The 23,448-nt window shown below is 45.0% G+C and overlaps 1 protein-coding gene across 1 annotated transcript; it reads left to right on the forward strand.

Annotated features, from left to right (window-relative positions):
• The first annotated feature begins 2,933 nt into the window (after positions 1 to 2,933).
• TMEM222 (transmembrane protein 222) lies at positions 2,934 to 12,672 on the forward strand. Its single transcript, XM_035120239.2, has 6 exons — positions 2,934 to 3,235; positions 5,253 to 5,337; positions 6,645 to 6,676; positions 7,541 to 7,637; positions 8,375 to 8,505; positions 9,264 to 12,672. Exons 1-6 carry the CDS (start codon positions 2,970 to 2,972, stop codon positions 9,349 to 9,351), a joined length of 699 nt encoding a protein of 232 aa, XP_034976130.2. The 5' UTR covers positions 2,934 to 2,969; the 3' UTR covers positions 9,352 to 12,672.
• The last annotated feature ends 10,776 nt before the right edge of the window (positions 12,673 to 23,448 follow it).

Raw genomic sequence — 23,448 nt, forward strand, 5'->3', positions numbered from 1 at the left:
TTAATTCAATTCAGTTTTTTAAAGCAAAGAGCATTAAATCATAAATAACATTGTAATAATAACATCGCAAGTGCAGTGCCCACAAGTAGTGGTGGTTTCCATTTTGGAGGAGAGACCATTCTTGTCCCTTTTCACTTCAACTGTACAACATTTGCTAAACCCCACCCACCCCAAACTAAGGGGAATGTTTGAGGCCAGTGAAGCCCCTTTCAGATGACTTCAAATATTAATCTCTCTTCACTTAACACCCTTCTCAGCAGAAGCATTTTCACCTTACTTACAGGAACAGTAGGACAGCAAATCTACTACCAAGATAAAGTTGGCCTTGTTGTGAGCCAGGTGTCCCAAAAGACGGCTTTCTCTCTGGGTCTCTTTAGCAGTTCTGCATGTTTGCCATAATGTTTGAAGATCACTGTGCTCTTCCTCTTACCTCACCAGGGCACACAATCCTTGATCAAAGGTGTTGGGCCCCTCTGTAACCAAGGCAAGGGCAGAGTTAGCAGGAGGGTCAATGGCACAGACGGTGGGGACCAGGACCCCTTTTTCGTAAAACAGCAAACAACAACAGAGTCACTGAGCAGCAGAGGATCACCCTACCGTTGTTAATTCAGGGTTCTTGTTATCATTTATTAATTTGTATATTGCTCACATGCCAAAATGGCTTCTAAACTGTTCAGAACTATAAAAATATTTATCAAATCCACAAATGATTAAAATCCACAGTAAAACAGGTCCATCAATGCATTTAACCATCCTTATTTAAAATATGCAGTACAACAAGCCAGGGATAGAAAACACATAAAAGAGAACATAAAATTATTTCAATTGATTTCAGCTGGGATTAAATCAGCAGAGGGTTTCCCCTTTGCAATAATCTGAAGCAGTGGATGGATGTGCCCATGCTACAGGTGAAACTCAGAAAATTAGAATATCATCGAAAAGTGCATTTATTTCAGTAATGCAACTTAAAAGGTGAAACCAATATATATTAGATAGATGCATGACATGCAAAGCAAGATATGTCAAGCCTTTATTTGTTGTAATTGTAATTATTCGTCATTAGGCGGGTCAATTATAAATGAAATGTAATTAATGAAATGTAATAGCAATGTTTATTTTTGTATTATTGTAACTATTCGTTTTATTACTGTGGAATTTCCAAAAGAAAGCATTTGTAATAATAATAATAATAATAATAATAATAATAATAATAATAATAAGTTGCATTACTGAAATAAATGCACTTTTTGATGATATTCTAATTTTATGAGTTTCACCTGTACAAGTAAAATTAAAGGTTGGGAGAACAAGATCATCATGTTGGCACAAGTGAGCCTCTCTGGGGAGGGCATTTCAGAAATGGAAGGCCCACAACTCTTATTCCCACACACTTATATTTACACTTTCCTTGACTAGAAGGCTGAACTGAAAAATTCAGAGTAGTGCAGATGTCAAAGGATGGCTGTTTCTTGGTTAACAGATAGTTTCAGAAAGTGTGATTAGCTTTTCAATGCAAACAGAATCGCATTCCTTCCCCATCCTTGCTCCCTGGTAGTCCTCTGAAGGAGGGCCTCCCTTGAAGAAAGCTGGAGCAGAAAACCAAGCCGGCCGAGAAACACCCATTTGGGACTCACTACTCATGTGAGGAAGGTCTTCTCCTTCATGGAAGTGGATATCAGCCCCAGGAACGCAATGAGGAGCTGTGCACATGAACACCATGTGATGGGTGGATATTCCTCTGTCCGGAGGATGACGTTCATGAGGCTAGCCAGACATTCCTGGAAGAGACAGAGGTGCAACTCACTTTGTTTTTTGCTCCTTGGCTCTGAACTGGGATGCTGCATTAGCGAGCGGGAAACCAAAGGCAGAGGAGAAGGGCGGTGGACGCTGCTTCAGTAGCCCAAGGAAAAAACGCGCTGCTCCCCAGCTGTGAGTCGCTCGCCTCACAGCTGACTGCAGGCAGGCAGCCCTGCTGCTAAGCTCAGCTGGGGAAGGCAACGAAGTTAAGAACAAAAGGCTTATAGAGCAGGGAAGGAAAACGACCGAAAGAAAACCGCAGGCACAGGCAAAGCTCGGTACTGATTCGAAAAGGCAAGGAAGAGTGAGAGGGCGACGCCAAAATTAAATGGCCCGAGCCTAGGTCACACCCACCCTGGCCACAGATTGGCCGGGGCTATCCCCAGTACCTAGACAGCATCTTAAAAAGCAGATGCATCACCTTGCCGACAAAGGTCCGTACTCCGTTTAGTTAAAAGCTATGGTTTTCCTAGTAGTGATGATGGAAGTGAGAGCTGGACCATAAAGAAGGCTGATCGCCGAAGAATTGATGCTTTTGAATTATGGTGCTGGAGGAGACTCTTGAGAGTCCCATGGACTGCAAGAAGACCAAACCTATCCATTCTGAAGGAAATCAGCCCTGAGAGCTCACTCGAAGGACAGATCGTGAAGCTGAGGCTCCAATACTTTGGCCACCTCATGAGAAGAGAAGAATCCTTGGAAAAGACCCTGATGTTGGGAAAGATTGAGGGCACTAGGAGAAGGGGACGACAGAGGACAAGATGGTTGGACAGTGTTCTCGAAGCTACCAACATGAGTCTGACCAAACTGCGGGAGGCAGTGGAAAACAGGAGTGCCTGGCATGCTCTGGTCCATGGGGTCACGAAGAGTCGGACACGACTAAACAACACAGATGACGGGCAGGCTGTGACGAGGGGTGGGGGGCAGACAACGTACCTCCCCCCTGCGCCGGAAAACTGTTGAGGTGAACGGACTTCTCAAGATAAACTGAAACTTAGTAAAATCATCAGTGTTTAATAAAAGATGTAGGAGCCCAGCCCTCCCCCCCCTCATCCCTGCCAGGAAAGTGAGGCGGAGGGAACGTGCGGCTGAGTGACGGGGCAGACCTCAGTGGCGTCACCAGGCGAGCTCATTAGAACCCTCGACAGAAGGCAGTTCCAGGTACAACGCCGATGCGGCGACGTGATAGGCTGGCCGGACTTCGCCTCGCCGTCCCGGAAGCGGCTCTCCCGCATCCAGGAAGTGACGTCACCCGGCGCCCGGCCCGGAACCTCCCCCTCCTGGTGATGGAGGAAGAGGAGGTTGCGGTGGGGAAGATGAAGCAGTTTCACGGCGGCGTCAGCGTGGGGGTCGGCGGCGGTGCCGGGGGAGCAGGGCTGGATCCGGAGCGCTGCCGCTTCCCTTATTGCGTGGTGTGGACGCCCATTCCCGTGCTCACGTGAGTATCCGCCCCCTTCTCAGGACGCCGCGTCGGAGACCTCCCTCCTTGCCCACGCTCAGCCTAGCCTGTTCCGCAAGGCTGTTAGGAAGGCGAAATGGTTTTTTTGGGGGGGCTGGGGGACGACACGGGCAGTCCTGCAACACTTGCTCTGGGTCTCGCCTACCTCACAGGGCTGTTGTGACGGTAAGATACGGGCTGTTCTTTTGGAAGGAAGCGGGGCTCGAAGTATTGTTGTTTTACGGATTTCCCATTAACGAAAAAAGTTCTCTGGGCCGCTCACAAAATAAAACGGAAGGTCGAAATAATGATTTAAGATTAAATGTGTAAAAGACACGAAGATAGGACCAGGAATTATTGAAGCAATACGGTAGCTCCAATTCTAACAGGACGAGATGGTAGGGGAGAAGAGGGGGGAAACAGGTGCAGCAGAGACAAAAGATTTCCCTCTCTGCATTTTCCTAAACACTTTTCTTCAGAAGTTGGATTGTTGGATCATATATGGATCATATATAAGACTGTGCTTATCAGAAAATGGTGCTGTATCAAGTAGTTAAGTAGAATATTGGAATTTGTTCATTTTTGAAATGCTCCCCCTTGTGAAGTAATTTAAAACAAAAGTTTAGAATGTGGTGTGCTTTTTATTATTATCATTTGTCTACACAGCTGGTACTGTTGCTTGGGCCCATTCCCCACCCCCAGGTTTGTTCTAGTAATTTTGTTTCTCCATTGTGGACAGAATCTTTTTTTCCTTTCCTGCTTACAAAAAATAGTACATGGGGGGTTCACCTTGGTGCACTTCGGATCAACAGTAAGTTCGGAACAACCGAAAGACATAAAAGAAATATGTGTGTACTGTACAGAGATGGATAGATAGCTCTGGATTTTTAGGATTCCGCTAATCACTAAAATAATAAATATTCCTTAACCCATCTGAGCATTCCATCCTCAAAGCTCTATAACTGCCACCTTAAAAACAGCAACATTTCATCTTTATCAGAATAGCTGATGAAGCTGAAACATTTTGCAACATAAATTTTTAAAACCCTTCTTGTTAATCACAGCAAAGACACCTCTGACTTTTGCGTAGCTTGAATGTAGTTTGCTGTATAAAGGTAAGAGTCACATTTGTTGCTCCACACATTTTGTTGCCTCTGGCCCCAGCCTCCTTAGTGTATAAGCTGCCTGCCAGAGGGTGTGGACCTTGGACTGAGAAAGATTCTCTACCCCTTATGTAGGAGTTCTGTAGTCAGATCTTTGAATGGAACTTGTAGTGCTGGAGAAAGAGATATTCAACATTTTCTCTCTGCTGATCTCATTTTCTTGACCTAAATGTCAGATGCTCACACCCATCAAATTGCTGCTACTCTTGTATGGGGAAATATAGTATAATCTGTTTTACCCCTTCTGTGGAGCAAATAGGAGCAGGGTGTTGATGTCGGTTTAGATTGTGGAAGTGGCTATGGGGAGAGAATTAAACACCTGCCCTTGGAGCCAGTGCACTGATTAAAATCAGTGCTTCACACTGCCGCTTTGAATAGTGTTTAAAGAAAAGCTTTGGGATCTTATCACAGGTAACTAATAGTTTATTTCTTGCATTAAGATGGAAGTTGGTCTCAATAACCTTTGAGTTTTATCCCAGCTCTTGATCTCCCATGTTGTGTTTCTTTGGGCCTTAATGTGGCAGGCTTTGGTGCCTAGACCTAATGCACCCTGGGGTTTAAAAACGCAAACATGGTTTAGGTGTACAGTACAGAAATTATATTTGTTCAGTATTGTAGGTATTTACATAACTCAGAAATTATTTTGAAAGCCTGAAGGACAACAGAAGAAAATCTTCCTTGACTCTTACAGGTTAGGTCCTGCTGGCTTTGATGGACTGTCAGAATTGCCATTGTCTCTCACCCTATTCAGCCCTGTCAGGCCATGGCCTTGGGCAGCCACTGCAGGATCTTTTTAGCAACTTCAAGGACAAAAAAACTAGGCCCCCTGATACCTTCTTTTCTTCTTTTGGTAGATGGCTGTTCCCCATTATTGGTCACATGGGCATTTGTACCTCAACTGGAGTCATCCGGGACTTTGCAGGGCCGTACTATGTATCGGTAAGTAGAAGCTTGTTCCTATGGCTTTGTTGGCAACCATTGAGTCGTGGCTAGTGCTGCTGTTCCACTATCACAGCAGTACTTCCCCCTCCCTCTTCTCAGCAGCCACACCCCTGCACACCCTCAAAATCTGCTCCAGGGGGTTGGAGGACCCTCCAGAGCTGATTCTGAGGGCACGTGGGAAGGGGAATTCCTAGTAGCCTATGATAACCTGGCAAGTGGTTAAATAACAAGACTGAGTTGAGATTCATCCAGGTGGTCATGTAAAGAATAAGACTGGGCTCTCCACCATCGGTTGCTCCTTCCTCTTGTACACAAAACCTGGAGGCTATAACAGTGCAATCATATACTTAGAGAAGTATATATACTCAGAAGCAAGTTCTGCTGAGTTCAGTGGGACTTACTCTCAGATACGTGTGTATAGATTTGCAAGGTTAGCTTCCTTTTCCTTCCAGTAGCTCCAAAGAGCTCTGAAACTTCATGTTTCGTTACTAGTTTCAGAATGTTCTGAAGCAGACAGATGCGCTCTCTCTCGTGCTCTCTCTCTCTCTAGAGCAGTGTTTCTCAACCTTTTTTGGGCCACAGCACACTTGTTCCGTGAAAAAAATCACGAGGCACACCACCATTAAAAAAGTTAAAAAATTTAACTCTGTGCCGCCCTATATTATAATTATGACTGTAAGAAACACTTGCCAAATATTGCTTTCCGGTGGGTCAGTGGTGTGTATTGGCGGCCGCCAGGCTCGTTTGCACTGAGCTTTGGGAAAGAGGAGGAGAAATATTGCTTTCCGGCGGGTCAGCGCTGCCTATTGGCGGCCGCCAGTCACGTGACAATGCAAATCGCCCTTCTCGTCACCGCACGTCGCGGCACACCAGCCAGCGTCTCGCGGCACACTAGTGTGCCGCGGAACAGTGGTTGAGAAACGCTGCTCTAGAGAATAAACATTGAAGAAGACAATCCTGTTCCGAGTGTCCCAGCAAATTTAGGGGGAAAAATATGAAGGGGGGCTGGTGGTGGGAGAGAGAGAGGCAGAGTAGCTCATTCTTTTGACATATGTGTCAGCAATCTTTCAAACTAGAGTAACTCTTTTGGCACCAAACACATCCAAACATCTACTCAATTGACTGGAACAGAATGGTGTGTGTTTTTCAAGTCAATGTTCAACAAGGGGAGGGGCCCTTGTAGGGAAGATTTCTGTTGTAATTCCTCAGTACCCAGGATTATGTATTTAGTGATATGAATTTCTTTATTCTATGCTGCTCAGGAAATGAAGTGTGCTTATTATTTTCCCTCCTACTCTCTCTAGGAAGACAACATGGCTTTTGGGAAGCCTGTAAAGTAAGTGCTGTTTTCTCTCCACCCTCTCCTGATGCATTTACTTGCAAATAAACTGTATCCACAGAAAAGCTGAGCAATGCATGCCATATTTTAGCTATTAAGGCAGACTAAAAATTCAGATTGCAGCAGAGAACTGGGACCTGTGCTTCTCAATGAGGAACATAACATGAAATCTCTCCTTAAGCAGCAAACCTGCAGCCATCTCAGGTTCCAGTGTAATAATAATATTTCTGCTGCTTTGAGAATGCACAGAATGTAATTTATTGGTGCCCACAGACTAAGACAAAAAGCTGCTGAAACTTCTGAATGAACAGAATTCTTTTGGGAGATTCCAAATCTGTATTCCTTATGGGGAAGACAGCTATCAGACCTCTTCAAAGCTACACACATCCCTTTTTGCCCAGATCCAAGCATAAGGAGCAGGAAGGGCTGGAAGATGCAGATCCCCAATACACTGGGAATCCTCTTTGGAAACCATCTTATTTCCGGCTTCTTAAATTCCACCCACGCACTTTTTATATTATGTGTGCAGCAGCAAGGGCTGGAAACAACTTTAAGTAGGGAGAGGGTTTCTCAGGATGTTAAATGCTGCACCCAGTTATAATTTCTGCACTTCCATTACCTAAGCACAAGTAATGGCTGATGAATGCACACACAGCACAAGCACACATACACACATCTTTGCTTTCAGAGTCTCTGGATCCAAATTTGCAGAGATGTCATTTGAAAATCCTACTAGCAACAGAATTTATTAGAAAGGAGGATGTTGTGTGTGGGGAGGGAGCAGGTTGTTGAAAACAAACATGTGAACTGGCATCTTTAGTTCTCTTTTCTTCTCTCCCCCTCCCCCTGCCCTTTCCCCAGATACTGGAAGCTGGATCCCAGCAAAGTGTATTCCAGTGGCGCTAATGCTTGGGATACTGCGGTGCACGATGCCTCTGAGGAGTACAAGCACCGTATGGTGAGGTGACTTCAGTACTCAAATTGGAGAGGTCCCATGCACCCAAAATTGGTTAGGGGCTGAGGGCAGCGTAAGGCTCTTGCTGCTGATCAAGAAACCTTTTGGAAACACAAGCTTGCTTGCTAGCTACTGAAGATAAACAAGGAGTTGTTTTAGATGAGCCCTTCTAACTGTGAAAACCCTGCATCATGGACCGGCAACCTGTGGTCTTCTCAGATGTTGTCACAGTCCAACTCCCATAAGCCCCAGCTAGTTGTTTTAGATTGTTTCTAACTTTGTTCTTAGGGACCAGGTGGCGCTGTGGGTTAAACCACTGAGCCTAGGGCTTGCTGATCAGAAGGTCGGCGGTTCGAATCCCTGTGACGGGGTGAGCTCCCGTTGCTTGGTCCCAGCTCCTGCCAACCTAGCAGTTCAAAAGCACGTCAAAATGCAAGTAGATAAATAGGCGGGAAGGTAAACGGCGTTTCCATGTGCTGCTCTGGTTTGCCAGAAGCGGCTTTGTCATGCTGGCCACATGACCTGGAAGCTATACGCTGGCTCCCTCGGCCAATAATGCGAGATGAGCGCGCAATCCCAGAGTCGGTCACGACTGGACCTAATGGTCAGGGGTCCCTTTACCTTTACCTTTGTTCTTAAGGCTGTAGCCTGCCCTGGGACCTTAGGCTGAAGGGTGGGTAATGAATACGTATTTAATAATAATAAAAGTATTGTCAGCAGTGTGCTTTTTACCATTTCAGCACAACCTCTGCTGTGACAACTGCCACTCTCACGTAGCCCTGGCCTTAAACCTCATGCGATATGACAACAGCACTTCCTGGAATATGGTCAAACTTTGCTTCCTCTCCCTTCTATATGGAAAGTATGTAAGGTGAGTAGAAAGCTTGACTGTTGCTGTGAATACTGTGGCGTGCAGAGGTGCAGACTTTGATCAAGGGCCTTGATCTCCTCCAAGCTTCTCCAGTATATAGCAGTCTGGTGACCGGTTCTGTTTATTGGGAATTGAAAACTGTTCGGCTCTTGGAATCTGATGGTGCTTGCAACATCAAGCCCTTCTGAACGGCAGGTTTGGTCCCGGGGTCAACAGCAAGCCCTTGCGATGAGTGGCCAACTTTATGAACAGGAAGTTGGCAGCTGTGGACAAAACCTGGGAAAGCACAGCCAGTTAATGTATTTCTCCAGCTATTCTTTTCTAAAGTACAGCTTGGAAACTGAGCTTTCCTGTGCTGGGGGGAAAAAAACCTGAGTTACCTGGTTTTTATGCAGATTTAAGTAGGGCTGAGCTTAAATTGCACACAAACACTTTCACCACCTTGTACACAGGTTGGAAATAGCCCACCATCCCACCCCAATCCTGGGAACTGTAGATTACCTTTCACAGAGCCAAACCCTGGACAGGCTCCCCAGATTCTTTGGGGAAAGCTGTGTGCTTCAAATGTATGGCACAACCTTCCTTAATAGGCTTAAGTAAAGCCGAGATGACTGGCACAGCTTGTTTTCCCTCCTGTGCTTCCAGTTTCCCAACAACCCTCTCCAGTTTCTGCCCCATCTCCTTCATGGTCCCACCTGCCACTTCCTCGCCTTGCTCCCCTCTCTTGTTCTCTAAATCTCTCTTTCTTTCCCTTGCAGCATAGGGGGCTTTGTGAAGACCTGGCTTCCTTTTATCCTCTTTTTGGGGATTATCCTAATAGTCAGCCTGACTCTTCACATACGATGATGGACGACGCCAGCGTTCCCCCCTCTTTTGAAGTCAAGTCTTGAAAACTCTGGCTCTCCGAGCCCAGGAAGGCTGTGGAAGTAAGCTGCGTGGCCCAGAAACCCGCAGAAAAGAAGTGCTGTGTAATAACAACTCTTCCTTTATCCTGGTGGACTTTCTTTTCTTCCCTCCCCACCCCCCTTTTCTTCCTCATAATTCTTCCCTTCAAACATCAAGGGAAAGGGGGAACCGCCACATCTTGCTTCTCGCCAAAGGTCTCTTCTGGTTCAAAGTTCCTGCGTAGGGATGCACGACCTGGACTTGGATTTGCAGGTGGTGTGGCGAGGACTTTGGGCATGTCGCAGTAGGTGCTGGGACTGGTTGTAAGCTTCCCCAATCTCTCGCAGAAAGCTTCTCGGTGGCACTTTATGAGGAAAGATAGCAGTGGACGATGTGGGTTGGAGTTGGAGGGGTTTGGTTTTTAAATCTGCTTGCGCTGGTAAATGGGGTTTGTGGCATTCTTGGTCGTAACAGCGTTCCTATGGCTGGGTCCTGTGGCGATTGGCAACCTGAAATGACAGCCTTCAGTTGGGGTTGCCTTCAGTCTTCTGCAGATAGGACTTCTTACCATAGCGTGGAGGTTGTGTCCTCTTCTCCTTTGCACAAGAAGTGCATTTTTTGTTTGCTTTTAATTTGGTGCTCCTTGGAAATGCCATTGTTCTGAAAGCAGCTGATTTCTCTACCACCACCACCACCCCAAGCTCCCACCAACTTAAATGATATTTGGTGCAGTCGTTTCCAAGGGTGACCTTGAGCTGTTCTTGTTGAGAGTTCTATTAAGACATCTTGGTCCGCTTCATAAAACCAGTTCCCAAAGATTTTCTGCGCATGTGTGTGTGTGTGATAGAAACAGTGTTCTACCCACCTGATGGTTAAACTCTTTGGTTTATAACGTAGTTCTGCACAACACTGTGCCTTGAAAGACTCTAGAAGCAAAACTTGCCCCAGGGAGATGCCTGATCTAACCCAGTGAAGCTGGAAGTCCTACCAGTATGAAGTCTGTTCTGAAGGGAAGAGAACCATTCATCCAAGAGTCAAGTTCTCTCGTAACCTGGAAACAGGGCAGTCTTCAGCAACCTGGTGACCTAGTTAGGTTTTGTGCCCGGGGCTGATGGGAGTTGTAGTCAAAATATCTGGAGGGCACCAGGTTGGCAAAGGCTGCACTAGGAAATTGTGTGCCACCCACTTCTAAATGGACTTAATTTTGGCCTATGGCCCATGTAGCAATGAAAAGCGCAGTCTTTCTTCTTCCTTCCTTTTTTAACCAAGGGGGGTGGAAAGTGCTACACCACTCTCTGCTGCATGCCACCCCCTTCCACCCTTCCCCTCCCCATGCTGATCTCCACCCTTTCCAGTCTTTCACACACTCCCTGGAGCGCCAAGTACTTTGCACTGTGCAAAGGAGCAGCGCATTGTCTTCCCCTTAAACACCTGCGTCCGAGCAGGTCCTCTTGGGTGTCGAACTCTTGCCATTCCAACCATTAACAACGGCAGCTGTAGAAAGGCAATCAATAAGCTCTAGGCTGATTGGAGATCAAAGGTCTTAGATCAAAGTGAATGCGTGTGGTGGCCCATCCCGCTGCCCCTCTGCCGCTTCGCTTACACTCCCACGCCCAGCAGGGATTCTAGTTCTGAGGAAAATAATAGACCAGGTCCACTGAATAGAGAGACACTATCCCTCCCTCCCTGCTCTCTTGTGTGTTGGCAGTGATTTGCCAAAAAAGAGCTCCAGGAAACCCAAGCAACTCACAGACCTGGTGCTCACAGCCAACTTCCTTTCCATAGTAGCAGTAGCCTCAACTGGTCTTTTGAGTCAATTAAAAAGTGCTTTGCTGACATAATGCAACTATACAAGCTTTGCCACATGTTAAAGTTGGCAATAGATGCAGGAGGAGCAAAGATGCCAGAAACTCCCATCTCTCCTCTCCTCTCCCTCTTGAACAGACTGCTTAGCGGTGAAGAGAGGTGACCAATTGAGAAGACAGTGGAACTTCTCTGACACACCCCGGAAGTCAAATGTGCTAAACTACTAAAGGCACAGAGAAGTTACGAATCTGGGTTTTGAATCCCACTCCAAAGGATTTCCTTGTTGCAGCTAAGGGATGGGAATGGCATCGATAACTGATTGGAAGCAACTGCCCTCTCCCATCCCTGCCCCCAACACACACTGCAGGTCTTCTGTGGTGAGTTTTTAAGTGGTTGCTGATCATCTGACTCTGCCCCTTATGACAAAGCCACTGTGCACCCAAATTTCAGCCCTGCCTTTGTTTACCATACTGCTGGGGGGGGGATTGAAACTGTTGGCATGGCCATGGCAGTGGGTGGGAATGTGGGTTTAGTGGAAGAAATAAAATTGCGACAGCCTCACCACAAGCCCATATATCACGCAAGCCACAACCCCGCAGAATGAATTGGCCCTCCTCTTTCGGCACCTGTTTAGTTGCCGCTCATTTTTTAATGCTGTGCTGCCCACTTAACGCCACCTCTGTAGGGCAAGGGTGTGAGTTACAACCTTCCTCTAAGGGGAAGCACTTCCGTGCAGGGATTTTCGACACCTGTGTGTCACTCACTCATAGGGTGCAGCACAGAGGGCTTCTTGGTGTGCGTGTATGCGCTTGCATACAGCTGTTGCCTCCCGTTTCTTTCCAGAAATTTGCTGGTTGTAGGGACAGTGAGAAACCTGTGGTTTAGAGGTCATTGTATGCCACTGTCTCTGCATGTATTCTGCATTCCCATCGGCTAGATGTCTGCAGAGATTTGGTTAGGTGCCAAGGTTCTTCTCAAAGGTGCCATTGTTTATTTGGTACCTACCCCGTCGAGGCTTTCTAGGGTTGTTGCTTTTTTTTTTGAGGGGAGGGGGTTACATTCCAGCCTCTTCATTTTCCTTTCTTCTCTGGAAGCTTCATTGATGTACCACTTGGGGGTTCCCCCTCTTTCCCCTCCTTTGCTAATGATTAGCCAGATGGGCCTCTGTCCTGTGAGTTGTTTCTCCAGGGGGTGCTGGATTCCTTTGTATATACTGAACTCTGCTGCTGTGATTTCATAATCCCGATGATGGTGAAAAATAAATGCATTTCTGTGTATGTCTCCAAGCAGTGGTGGCTTCATTGTTCAGGCTGCCTCTTTCCCTCCCTCCAGCTGTCGGGGAGGAGAGAAGGGCTTGTGTTCAGAATTGATGAGAGCTCAGCGGCTGCATGGCTGTGATCAAATTCACTGTAGAGAAATTAACATGTTTACTTTTTTCTTTTTGCAAAAATAAAGCGGATTCTCATGATGAGCATATTTAAATTCTCTATTTCTATAACATTTCTGAGGGGAAGGTAAGGTTACCATCCTATTTTTGTCTCTTCTGTTTTTGAAAGCAGAATAGTTTAAAAGGGCATTTCAAACCAAGCACTGGTTAGGTTCACATCCACTTAACAGTGCCTCCAAAAATGGTGTTCTTTTGCAGGTGTATTCTACATTATTACTATTATCACACATTACTATTCATTACCAACCCTTCATCCCAAGGTCTTAGTTGAAAACAACTTAAAATTACAAAACCAAGGTGGGTCCTAAAAATATACACCTCACATCTCAAAAGCCTGGGTGAACAGATGTGTCTTAAGTAAGGATCGTGCATGCATTACTACTACTTACTCTGGTGCTGGTGCACTGCTGTGACATTAGCCACAAACGATATGTACCCTGTAGTTTCTTGAGAAATGTCCCCGTTTGGTGCTCAAACCAGCTTCCATCAGATTCAAAAACAGAACCTGCTGTTAAGCTGAAACATTTTAGACCCGAGCCAGCCATTGCACATGGTCAGATGACAGCTTCATTGAATAGGAGTTTGGGAGGGGAGCTTGCAGGTGTGGGGAAGCAACTCAGGTACAGCAACTTAAGACATGAAATGCAGCACATGGGGTGGAGTGGGATTACCTCACTGTGGGGAGTGTGAACAGAAGCCCATTGGTGGGGTTGGGGGAGGAGTTGACCCCATTTTCAATGGGCTTGCCATTTCCATTGGAATGTGTTTTCAGGAAATATGGGCAGGTACCCCTTGTCCCTGTCAGGGACTTGTTTTGTATGCATGAATCAAGTGGAACATGCAACATTGGAAGATTTCGCCAAGGTTTAAGCCAGCCCAAGCAAAAGGGACGCCTAGAGCTTGCTGATCAGAAGGTCGGTGGTTTGAATCCCCGTAACGGGGTAAGCTCCGGTTGCTCGGTCCCTGCTCCTGCCCTAGCAGTTCGAAAGCACCTAAAAGTGCAAGTAGATAAATAGGTATCGCTCCAGCAGGATGGTAAACGGCGTTTCCGTGCGCTGCTCTGGTTCACCAGAAGCAGCTTAGTCATGCTGGCCACATGACCTGGAAGCTGTACGCCGGCTCCCTCGGCCAGTAAAGCGAGATGAGCACCACAACCCCAGAGTCATCCGCGACTGGACCCAACGGTCAGGGGTCCCTTTACGTAATTGTTACCCCACACATTCCAGTGCATTTTCCTATAACTTTTCTAAGTCAGGAGTGGGGGAACAGATTAATTGTACAAGAATGCCAGTCACTTCAATTGCACAGCCAGAACTTGCCAGCACATGCTTGAATTCCACCTGCAAATTAGGAACAGTCTAGAAGTGCCCACAGGAATTTCCCATCTTACCATTGCTTCCTACTCTGCAGAAGACATGTGCGTGCAAAGCAAAGATGAGGGGTCCTTCATATGCGCCTGGTAGGCTGGGTGGTGGCAGAAATTCTGTTCACTTCTCATTTTAGTATGTGCATTGCACCTTCTGAAACAAAATTTACCTCTCCACATTTGCACCTATCTGAATTTGGCAATGCAGTTCTTCAACCCACCAAAAATATACATATATTGGGGGAAAGTTCCAATCTAAAAAGCACACACAAGTTAAAATACTGGTAGCTTCTAAACATTGTATCAGGGGAGAGTTTCTTGCAAAAAATATATATACAAAATACAGGTGGAATTGCATTGAAAAATGTTTGCTGTGGAAAAACGTGTGCTAAAATGCTGATGCGTTTTCGATAAAGACAAGAAAAAAGTATTAATCGGCAAAAGGATGCAGACGGGGAGAACTTAACACTGGGAAAAATGAGAGCCTGAAATTGACAAGAACTGTCCATCCTTGCTAACACCTTTTCTGGGTAACCTGCAAAGCTGCCTTGATCTTCAGTTGCTCTCCCTCTCTCCTTGCATCTATTGGTTTAGATGTCAAGGGCCCCCCATCCATGGAGACCTCACACTGGCAGGATGGCTAAGCTAAGCACTGACGTTGCTCCTAATTAAAAGCAGGTTGCTTTTAGTTGGCTGGCTTCATCCCTGAAACCCTGCAGCTTCCCTTTATTAAAGTCCCTCTAAACCGCTGCCTCCTTGGACTAGCGGTTCACACACACTGCTGTTTCCACCTCCACTGTCGTAGCCTTGATTGATTACAAAGTCTGTGTCCCGGCTGACATGTGGGTTATTAGATCACAACTGCATCCTTTTGATGCAAATTGGACAAGTCATGGGAGCGAGGAGGCTTGAGTTCAGATCATGACACAAGCTCAGCCTCCTCATGTGTTAATTCTTTTCATTTATTGAATTTTTAAAACAAGATTTAATAGCCACTCGATCAAAAAGCAAAACCAAGTGCTTAGAATCATAGAATCATAGAGTTGGAAGAGACCACAAGGGCCATCCAGTCCAACCCCCTGCCAAGCAGGAAACACCATCAAAGCATTCCTGACAGATGGCTGTCAAGCCTCTGCTTAAAGACCTCCAAAGAAGGAGACTCCACCACACTCCTTGGCAGCAAATTCCACTGCCGAACAGCTCTTACTGTCAGGAAGTTCTTCCTAATGTTTAGGTGGAATTTTCTTTCTTGTAGTTTGAATCCGTTGCTCCGTGTCCGCTTCTCTGGAGCAGCAGAAAACAACCTTTCTCCCTCCTCTATATGACATCCTTTTATATATTTGAACATGGTTATCATATCACCCCTTAACCTTCTCTTCTCCAGGCTAAACATACCCAGCTCCCTAAGCCGTTCCTCATAAGGCATCGTTTCTAGGCCTTTGACCATTTTGGTTGCCCTCTTCTGGACACGTTCCAGCTTATCAGTATCCTTCTTGAACTGTGGTGCCCAGGACTGGACACAGTACTCCAGGTGAGGTCTGACCAGAGCAGAATACAGTGGTACTATTACTTCCCTTGATCTAGATGCTATACTCCTATTGATGCAGCCCAGAATTGCATTGGCTTTTTTAGCTGCTGCATCACACTGCTGACTCATGTCAAGTTTGTGGTCTACCAAGACTCCTAGATCCTTTTCACATGTACTGCTCTCAAGCCAGGTGTCTCCCATCCTGTATTTGTGCCTTTCATTTTTTTTGCCCAAGTGTAGTACTTTACATTTCTCCTTGTTAAAATTCATCTTGTTTGCTTTGGCCCAGTTGTCTAATCTGTTAAGGTCATTCTGAAGTGTGATCCTGTCCTCTGGGGTGTTAGCCACCCCTCCCAATTTGGTGTCATCTGCAAACTTGCTCAGGATGCCCTCAAGCCCATCATCCAAGTCATTGATAAAGATGTTGAACAAGACTGGGCCCAAGACAGAACCCTGTGGCACCCCACTAGTCACTACTCTCCAGGATGAGGAGGAGCCATTGATGAGCACCCTTTGGGTTCGGTCAGTAAGCCAGTTACAAATCCACTGAATGGTAGCATTGTCTAGCCCACATTTTACCAGCTTCTTTACAAGAATATCATGGGGCACCTTGTCAAAGGCCTTGCTGAAATCAAGATAGGCTACATCCACAGCGTTCCCTTCATCTACCAGGCTTGTAATTCTGTCAAAAAATGAGATCAGATTAGTCTGACATGACTTATTTTTCAGGAACCCATGCTGACTTTTAGTGATCACAGAGTTTCTTTCTAGGTGCTCACAGACTGTTTGCTTAATGATCTGCTCTAGAATCTTTCCTGGTATTGATGTCAGGCTGACTGGGCGGTAATTGTTTGGGTCCTCTCTTTTCCCCTTTTTGAAAATAGGGACAACATTTGCCCTCCTCCAGTCTGCTGGAACTTCGCCTGTTCTCCAGGAATTTTCAAAGATTATTGCCAGTGGTTCTGAAATCACCTCTGCCAGTTCTTTTAATACTCTTGGATGTAGTTCATCTGGCCCTGGAGACTTGAATACATCTAAACTAGCCAAGTATTCTTGTACTACCTCCTTACTTATTCTGGGCTGTGTTTCCCCTGCTGAATCATCTGCTCCATATTCTTCAGGTCGGGCGTTGTTTTCTTTCTTGGAGAAGACTGAGGCAAAGAAGGCATTGAGGAGTTCTGCCCTTTCTCTGTCCCCTGTTTGCATTTCACCATCTTCTCCTCTGAGTGACCCCACTGTTTCCTTGTTTTTCCTTTTGCTACGGACATACCCATAAAAGCCCTTTTTGTTGCTTTTAACCTCTCTAGCGAGCCTGAGTTCATTCTGTGCTTTAGCTTTTCTGACTTTGTCTCTACACGTGCTGGCTATATGTTTGAATTCCTCTCTGGAGATTTCCCCCCTTTTCCATTTTTTGTACATATCCCTTTTAAATCTTAACTCAGTCAAAAGTTCTTTAGATAGCCAGCCTGGCTTCTTTAGGCACCTTCCATGTTTCCGTCTCATTGGTATTGCCTGAAGTTGTGCTTTTAATATCTCCCTTTTAACAAACTCCCAACCATCATGAACTCCCTTCCCTTTTAGTATTACTGTCCATGGGATTTCACCCAGCGTTTCCCTAAGTTTTCTGAAGTTGGCTTTCTTAAAGTCTAGAATTTGGACCTTAGTATGCTTGGTTGCTCCTTTCCGCTGGATAATAAACTCCAGAAGAGCATGGTCACTCCCACCTAATGATCCTGCCACTTCTACCCCACTAACCAAGTCATCACTATTGGTTAGGACCAGATCTAAAATGGCTGATCCTCTTGTTGCTTCTCCCACTTTCTGGACAATGAAGTTGTCTGCAAGGCCAGTGAGGAATCTGTTCGACCTTATGCTCTTGGCTGAGTTTGACATCCAACAAATATCAGGATAGTTGAAATCCCCCATTACTACTATCTCACTTCCTTTGGAATGCTTGGCCATCTGTTCCAGGAAGGCATCATCTGTGTCCTCAGTTTGGCTTGGGGATCTATAGTAAACTCCCACAATGAGATCACTGCTTAAGCAGTTTGCATAAAACAATGTAAAATATCCAGAATAAAATGCTGTGGAAATCAAGGTAAAAGGCAAATAGACATCATGAAAATGTATTAAAGTATAGAGAAAAGCAATGTTTTTAAAAGCAGGCCTCATCTGCACTATAAATTTTTAAAGTAATATCATGCCACTTTAAGTAATCCTGGCTTCCCACAAAGAATCCTGGGAGCTGCATCTTGTTAAGCATGCTGAGAGTTGTTAGAAGACCCATACAGTGGTACCTTGGTTCTCGAACTTAATCCATTCCGGGAGTCTGTTCAACTCCTGAAACCGTTCAAAAAGCAAGGCGTGGCTTCCGATTGGCTGCAGAACCTTCCTGCACTCAAGTGGAAGCCATGTTGGATGTTTGGCTTCTGAAAAATGTTCGCAAACCAGAACACATGCTTCCGGGTTTGCGGCGTTCGGGAGCCAAAACGTACGAGTACCAAGGCGTTCGAGAACCAAGGCACAACTGCATTCCCCTCAGAGGGCCACGATTCCCAGAGTGCTTTAACCATCAGTCCCCCCCTCCCAAGAAACTTGGAATTTTAGCTTTTAATAGGTCTACTTTGAGCAAAATTTAGTTGCAGGACACCCATTTGTTCTAATTTCTTTGGAGCACGGTTGTGTAGAACTCCATCCCCACCCCTAGAGGTCTATTCAGCTCCCTCGTTGCTTAATATTTAGAATACTGTATGTTGTTAAATTTTTCTTAAATCTTCTTTAGCTTTTGTTTTGAAGTTTTCCTCTTCACTGTTGCCTACATTTTTGACTCTCTTATTCTGCACTTGGTTTAACTTACTGTGTTTGATTTGCTTTTATTATATTTTAATTGTTTTCTTGTGAGGGGCTTTGGTGACGTTTAAGGGCTAGTGAGTGCATTATCAGTGATTTTATAAATAAAGGTTAAAAAACTGGGACATGGTAATAGGAACGTAAGACATTGCCTTATACCAAGTTGGAGCAGTGGTCCATAACAAAATGTATACACACGCAAACACCAATACAAATTCGAATACAACCTACCTTGCTTTGTACCTTACTTCTATCTGCTTTACTTATACATCTTCATTTTCAATAATCCAATACTTTGCATCTTCCATTACACATCGACTTCCCCTTATCTCTATCCCGGGCTACATTTTTTTACTTTCATACTGCTTCACTTCAATTTCATCATGGGAATTCTACAGAATATTTGTTTTAAGCCCAAGTCCTTTCAAATATATTCCAAATTTTTCCCAGTTTTTATCAAATTTCTTATTTGAACCACCCCTGATCGAATTTGTCAATTTGGCCAGATCAATATAGCTGATTACCTTCTCTTGCCAGTCTCTGATGGTAGGAACTTCCTGTTTTTTCCACAATTTAGCAATTAGAATTCTTGCTGCCGCCACCGAATACAGAAATACATTTTCATCTTTTTCATCTAGCTCTTCATCAATCATTCCTAATAGGAAAGACTCTGGAGGGTTTTTTATGTTATACTTGAATATTTTCTTTAATTCTTCTAAAATTCCAATCCAAAATGGCTTTATCATTTCACAATTTCACCATATATGCAGGAATGTTCCGATTTCCTTTTGACACATCCAACAACAATTATCTTTAGTTTTGTACATTTTATGAATTTTTACTGGCGTCAGATACCATTTATAAAACATTTTAATTAAATTCTCTCTAATTCCTTCTGGATCAATGCCCCTTCATGGATCAATGCCTTGTCGTGGCGAAGGGGCTTGAATAACTCAGAGAAGCTATGAGCTATGTCATGCAGGGCCACCTAAGATGGACAGGTCATAGTGGAGAGTTTTGACTAAACGTGATCCACCTGGAGAAGGAACTGGCAAGCCACTCCAGTAACCCTGCCAAGAAAACTCCATGGACAAAGACAACAGGCATATAAAAGTTATGACGCTGGAAGATGAGCCCCTCAGGTCGGAAGGCGTCCAACATGCTACTGAGGAAGAGTGGAGGACAAGTACAAGTAGATTCAGAGCTGATGAAGCGGCTGGGCCAAAGCCGAAAGGACGCTCAGTTGCGGATATGCCTGGAAGCGAAAGGAAAGTCCGATGCTGTAAAGAAAAATATTGCATAGGAACCTGGAATGTAAGAACCATGAATGGAGGTAAGCTGGATGTGGTCAAAAATGAGATGACAAGAATAAATATCGACATCCTGGGCATCAGTGAACTAAAATGGAAGGGAATGGGCGAATTCAGTTCGGATGACTATCATATCTACTACTGTGGGCAAGAATCCCGTAGTAGAAATGGAGTGGCCCTCATAGTCAACAAAAGAGTGGCAAAAGCTGTAATGGGATGCAATCTCAAAAATGACAGAATGATCTCGATACGAATCCAAGGCAGACCTTTTAACATCACAGTAATCCAAGTTTATGCACCAAGTACCGGTGCTGAAGAAAGTGAAATTGACCAATTCTATGAAGACCTACAACACCTTCTAGAAATGACACCAAAGAAGGATGTTCTTCTCATTACAGGGGATTGGAATGCTAAAGTAGGGAATCAAGAGATAAAAGGAACAACTGGCAAGTTTGGCCTGGGAGTTCAAAATGAAGCAGGGCAAAGGCTAATAGAGTTCTGTCAAGAGAACAAGCTGGTCATCACAAACACTCTCTTCCAACAACACAAGAGACGACTCTACACATGGATATCACCAAATGGGCAGCATCGAAATCAGATTGATTATATTCTCTGCAGCCAAAGATGGAGAAGCTCTATACAGTCAGCAAAAACAAGACCTGGAGCTGACTGTAACTCAGATCATCAGCTTCTTATAGCAAAATTCCAGCTTAAACTGAAGAAAGTAGGAAAAACCACTGGGCCAGTAAGATACAATCTGAATCAAATCCCTTATGAATACACAGTGGAAGTGAGGAACAGGTTTAATGATTTAGATTTGATGGACAGAGTGCCTGAAGAACTATGGATGGAGGCTCGTAACATTATACAGGAGGCAGCAACGAAAACCATCCCAAGGAAAAGGAAATGCAAGAAAGCAAAATGGCTGTCCAACGAGGCCTTACAAATAGCGGAGGAGAGGAGGCAAGCAAAATGCAAGGGAGATAGGGAAAGATACAGGAAACTGAATGCAGATTTCCAAAAAAACAGCAAGGAGAGACAAGAGGGTCTTCTTAAATGAGCAATGCAAAGAAATAGAGGAAAACAATAGAATGGGGAAAACCAGAGATCTGTTCAAGAAAATTGGAGATATGAAAGGAACATTTCGTACAAAGATTACCATAATCAAGGACAAAAGTGGTAAGGACCTAACAGAAGCAGAAGACATCAAGAAGAGGTGGCAAGAATACACAGAGGAATTATACCAGAAAGATATAGAGGTCTCGTACACCCCAGGTAGTGTGGTTGCTGACCTTGAGCCAGACATCTTGGAGAGTGAAGTCAAATGGGCCTTAGAAAGCACTGCTAATAACAAGGCCAGTGGAAGTGATGATATTCCAGCTGAACTATTTAAAATTTTAAAAGATGATGCTGTTAAGGTGCTACACCCAATATGCCAGCAAGTTTGGAAAACTCAGCAATGGCCAGAGGATTGGAGAAGATCAGTCTACATCCCAATTCCAAAGAAGGGCAGTGCCAAAGAATGCTCCAACTACCGCACAATTGCGCTCATTTCACACGCTAGCAAGGTTATGCTTAAAATTCTACAAGGCAGGCTTAGGCAGTATGTGGACCGAGAACTCCCAGAAGTGCAAGCTGGATTTCGAAAGGGCAGAGGAACCAGAGACCAAATAGCAAACATGCGCTGGATTATGGAGAAAGCTAGAGAGTTCCAGAAAAACGTCTACTTCTGCTTCATTGACTATGCAAAAGCCTTTGACTGTGTCGACCACAGCAAACTATGGCAAGTTCTTAAAGAAATGGGAGTGCCTGATCACCTCATCTGTCTCCTGAGAAATCTCTATGTGGGACAAGAAGCTACAGTTAGAACTGGATATGGAACAACTGATTGGTTCAAAATTGGGAAAGGAGTACGACAAGGTTGTATATTGTCTCCCTGCTTATTTAACTTATATGCAGAATTCATCATGCGAAAGGCTGGACTAGATGAATCCCAAGCCGGAATTAAGATTGCCGGAAGAAATATCAACAACCTCAGATATGCAGATGACACAACCTTGATGGCAGAAAGCGAGGAGGAATTAAAGAACCTTTTAATGAGGGTGAAAGAGGAGAGCGCAAAATATGGTCTGAAGCTCAACATAAAAAAAACCAAGATCATGGCCACTGGTCCCATCACCTCCTGGCAAATAGAAGGGGAAGAAATGGAGGCAGTGAGAGATTTTACTTTCTTGGGCTCCTTGATCACTGCAGATGGTGACAGCAGTCACGAAATTAAAAGACGCCTGCTTCTTGGGAGAAAAGCAATGACAAACCTAGACAGCATCTTAAAAAGCAGAGACATCACCTTGCCGACAAAGGTCCGTATAGTTAAAGCTATGGTTTTCCCAGTAGTGATGTATGGAAGTGAGAGCTGGACCATAAAGAAGGCTGATCGCCGAAGAATTGATGCTTTTGAATTATGGTGCTGGAGGAGACTCTTGAGAGTCCCATGGACTGCAAGAAGATCAAACCTATCCATTCTTAAGGAAATCAGCCCTGAGTGCTCCCTGGAAGGACAGATCGTGAAGCTCAGGCTCCAATACTTTGGCCACCTCATGAGAAGAGAAGAATCCTTGGAAAAGACCCTGATGTTGGGAAAGATTGAGGGCACTAGGAGAAGGGGACGACAGAGGACAAGATGGTTGGACAGTGTTCTCGAAGCTACGAACATGAGTTTGACCAAATTGCGGGAGGCAGTGCAAGACAGGAGTGCCTGGCGTGCTATGGTCCATGGGGTCACGAAGAGTCGGACACGACTAAACGACTAAACAACAACAAAAATTCCTTCTGACGCCATAAACTTCCACGTTACTTTCCAGAGTCTTTCCCATCTATCCATCTCTATTGGATTCAGGGGTCTTTACCTTCCCGCTGTAGCAGTACCTATTTATCTGTACCTATTTATCTACTTGCACTTTGATGTGCTTTCGAACTGCTAGGTTGGCAGAAGCTGGGACCGAGCAACAGGAGCTCACCCCGTCGCAGGGATTCGAACAGCCGACCTTCTGATCAGCAAGCCCTAGGCTCTGTGATTTAACCCACAGCGCTACCTGCGTCCCTGCCTTTACTTTTACCTGCATACATTTAAAGAAGCACCATCACGCCAAGTATTCTGGGAACTGTAGTTACCTTTCACAGAGCTACAATTCCCAGCAAACCTAAGAAAATACAGTTCCCAGAATTTTTTGATATTTTCTTTCTTGGTGGGGGGGGGAGGGGGTACACAGCCATGGACTTGATTATCTGTTTCTGTACTTCCCCTCTCGTTTTCATCTCACCAAGGTGACATATGCTCTGGAATCGTGCCTTCATGTTCTCAAGCTTTGTTTCTTGCCAAAAGCTTTTTGGCACTCAGATTTCAGCTGATGCCAGCACAAGACCTGGAGAGATCAGGAGTAAACAAGTAAAATAAGTTGCTGGGAGGAGAGTTCTCCTTCTTTTCCTCCCCCAAGAATTTTCCCTGACCCAAACCCCATTCTACATTCAGGGTGCCTCCCTGGTGTCCTACTTTTTGCAGAACCAGCCTCTGTTGGGAAGGCTGTCAGGTCCAATGCCGGTTAAGAATGCTAAGAAAGGAGAGGAGCCTTGAAGTTGCCCATCCAGTTTGCATCACCTAGACAGCATGTCATACAGGTCACCTGATCACAGTCCTTCCCACCATGATAAGGGAATTGCAATTTAAATTATACTAAAGGATTTCTAAAATTGC

Source organism: Zootoca vivipara, chromosome 6 (genome assembly GCF_963506605.1).
Source record: "Zootoca vivipara chromosome 6, rZooViv1.1, whole genome shotgun sequence".
NCBI classification, from domain to species: domain Eukaryota; kingdom Metazoa; phylum Chordata; class Lepidosauria; order Squamata; family Lacertidae; genus Zootoca; species Zootoca vivipara.

Excerpts from the sequence above, each read along its gene's own strand:
- TMEM222 (XM_035120239.2), top strand. The coding sequence starts at position 2,970 with ATGCGGCGACGTGATAGGCTGGCCGGACTTCGCCTCGCCGTCCCGGAA. Across the intron at positions 3,236-5,252 it reads ACGCCCATTCCCGTGCTCAC|ATGGCTGTTCCCCATTATTG; the intron begins GTGAGTATCCGC and ends TTCTTTTGGTAG. Across the intron at positions 6,677-7,540 it reads GCTTTTGGGAAGCCTGTAAA|ATACTGGAAGCTGGATCCCA; the intron begins GTAAGTGCTGTT and ends CCCTTTCCCCAG.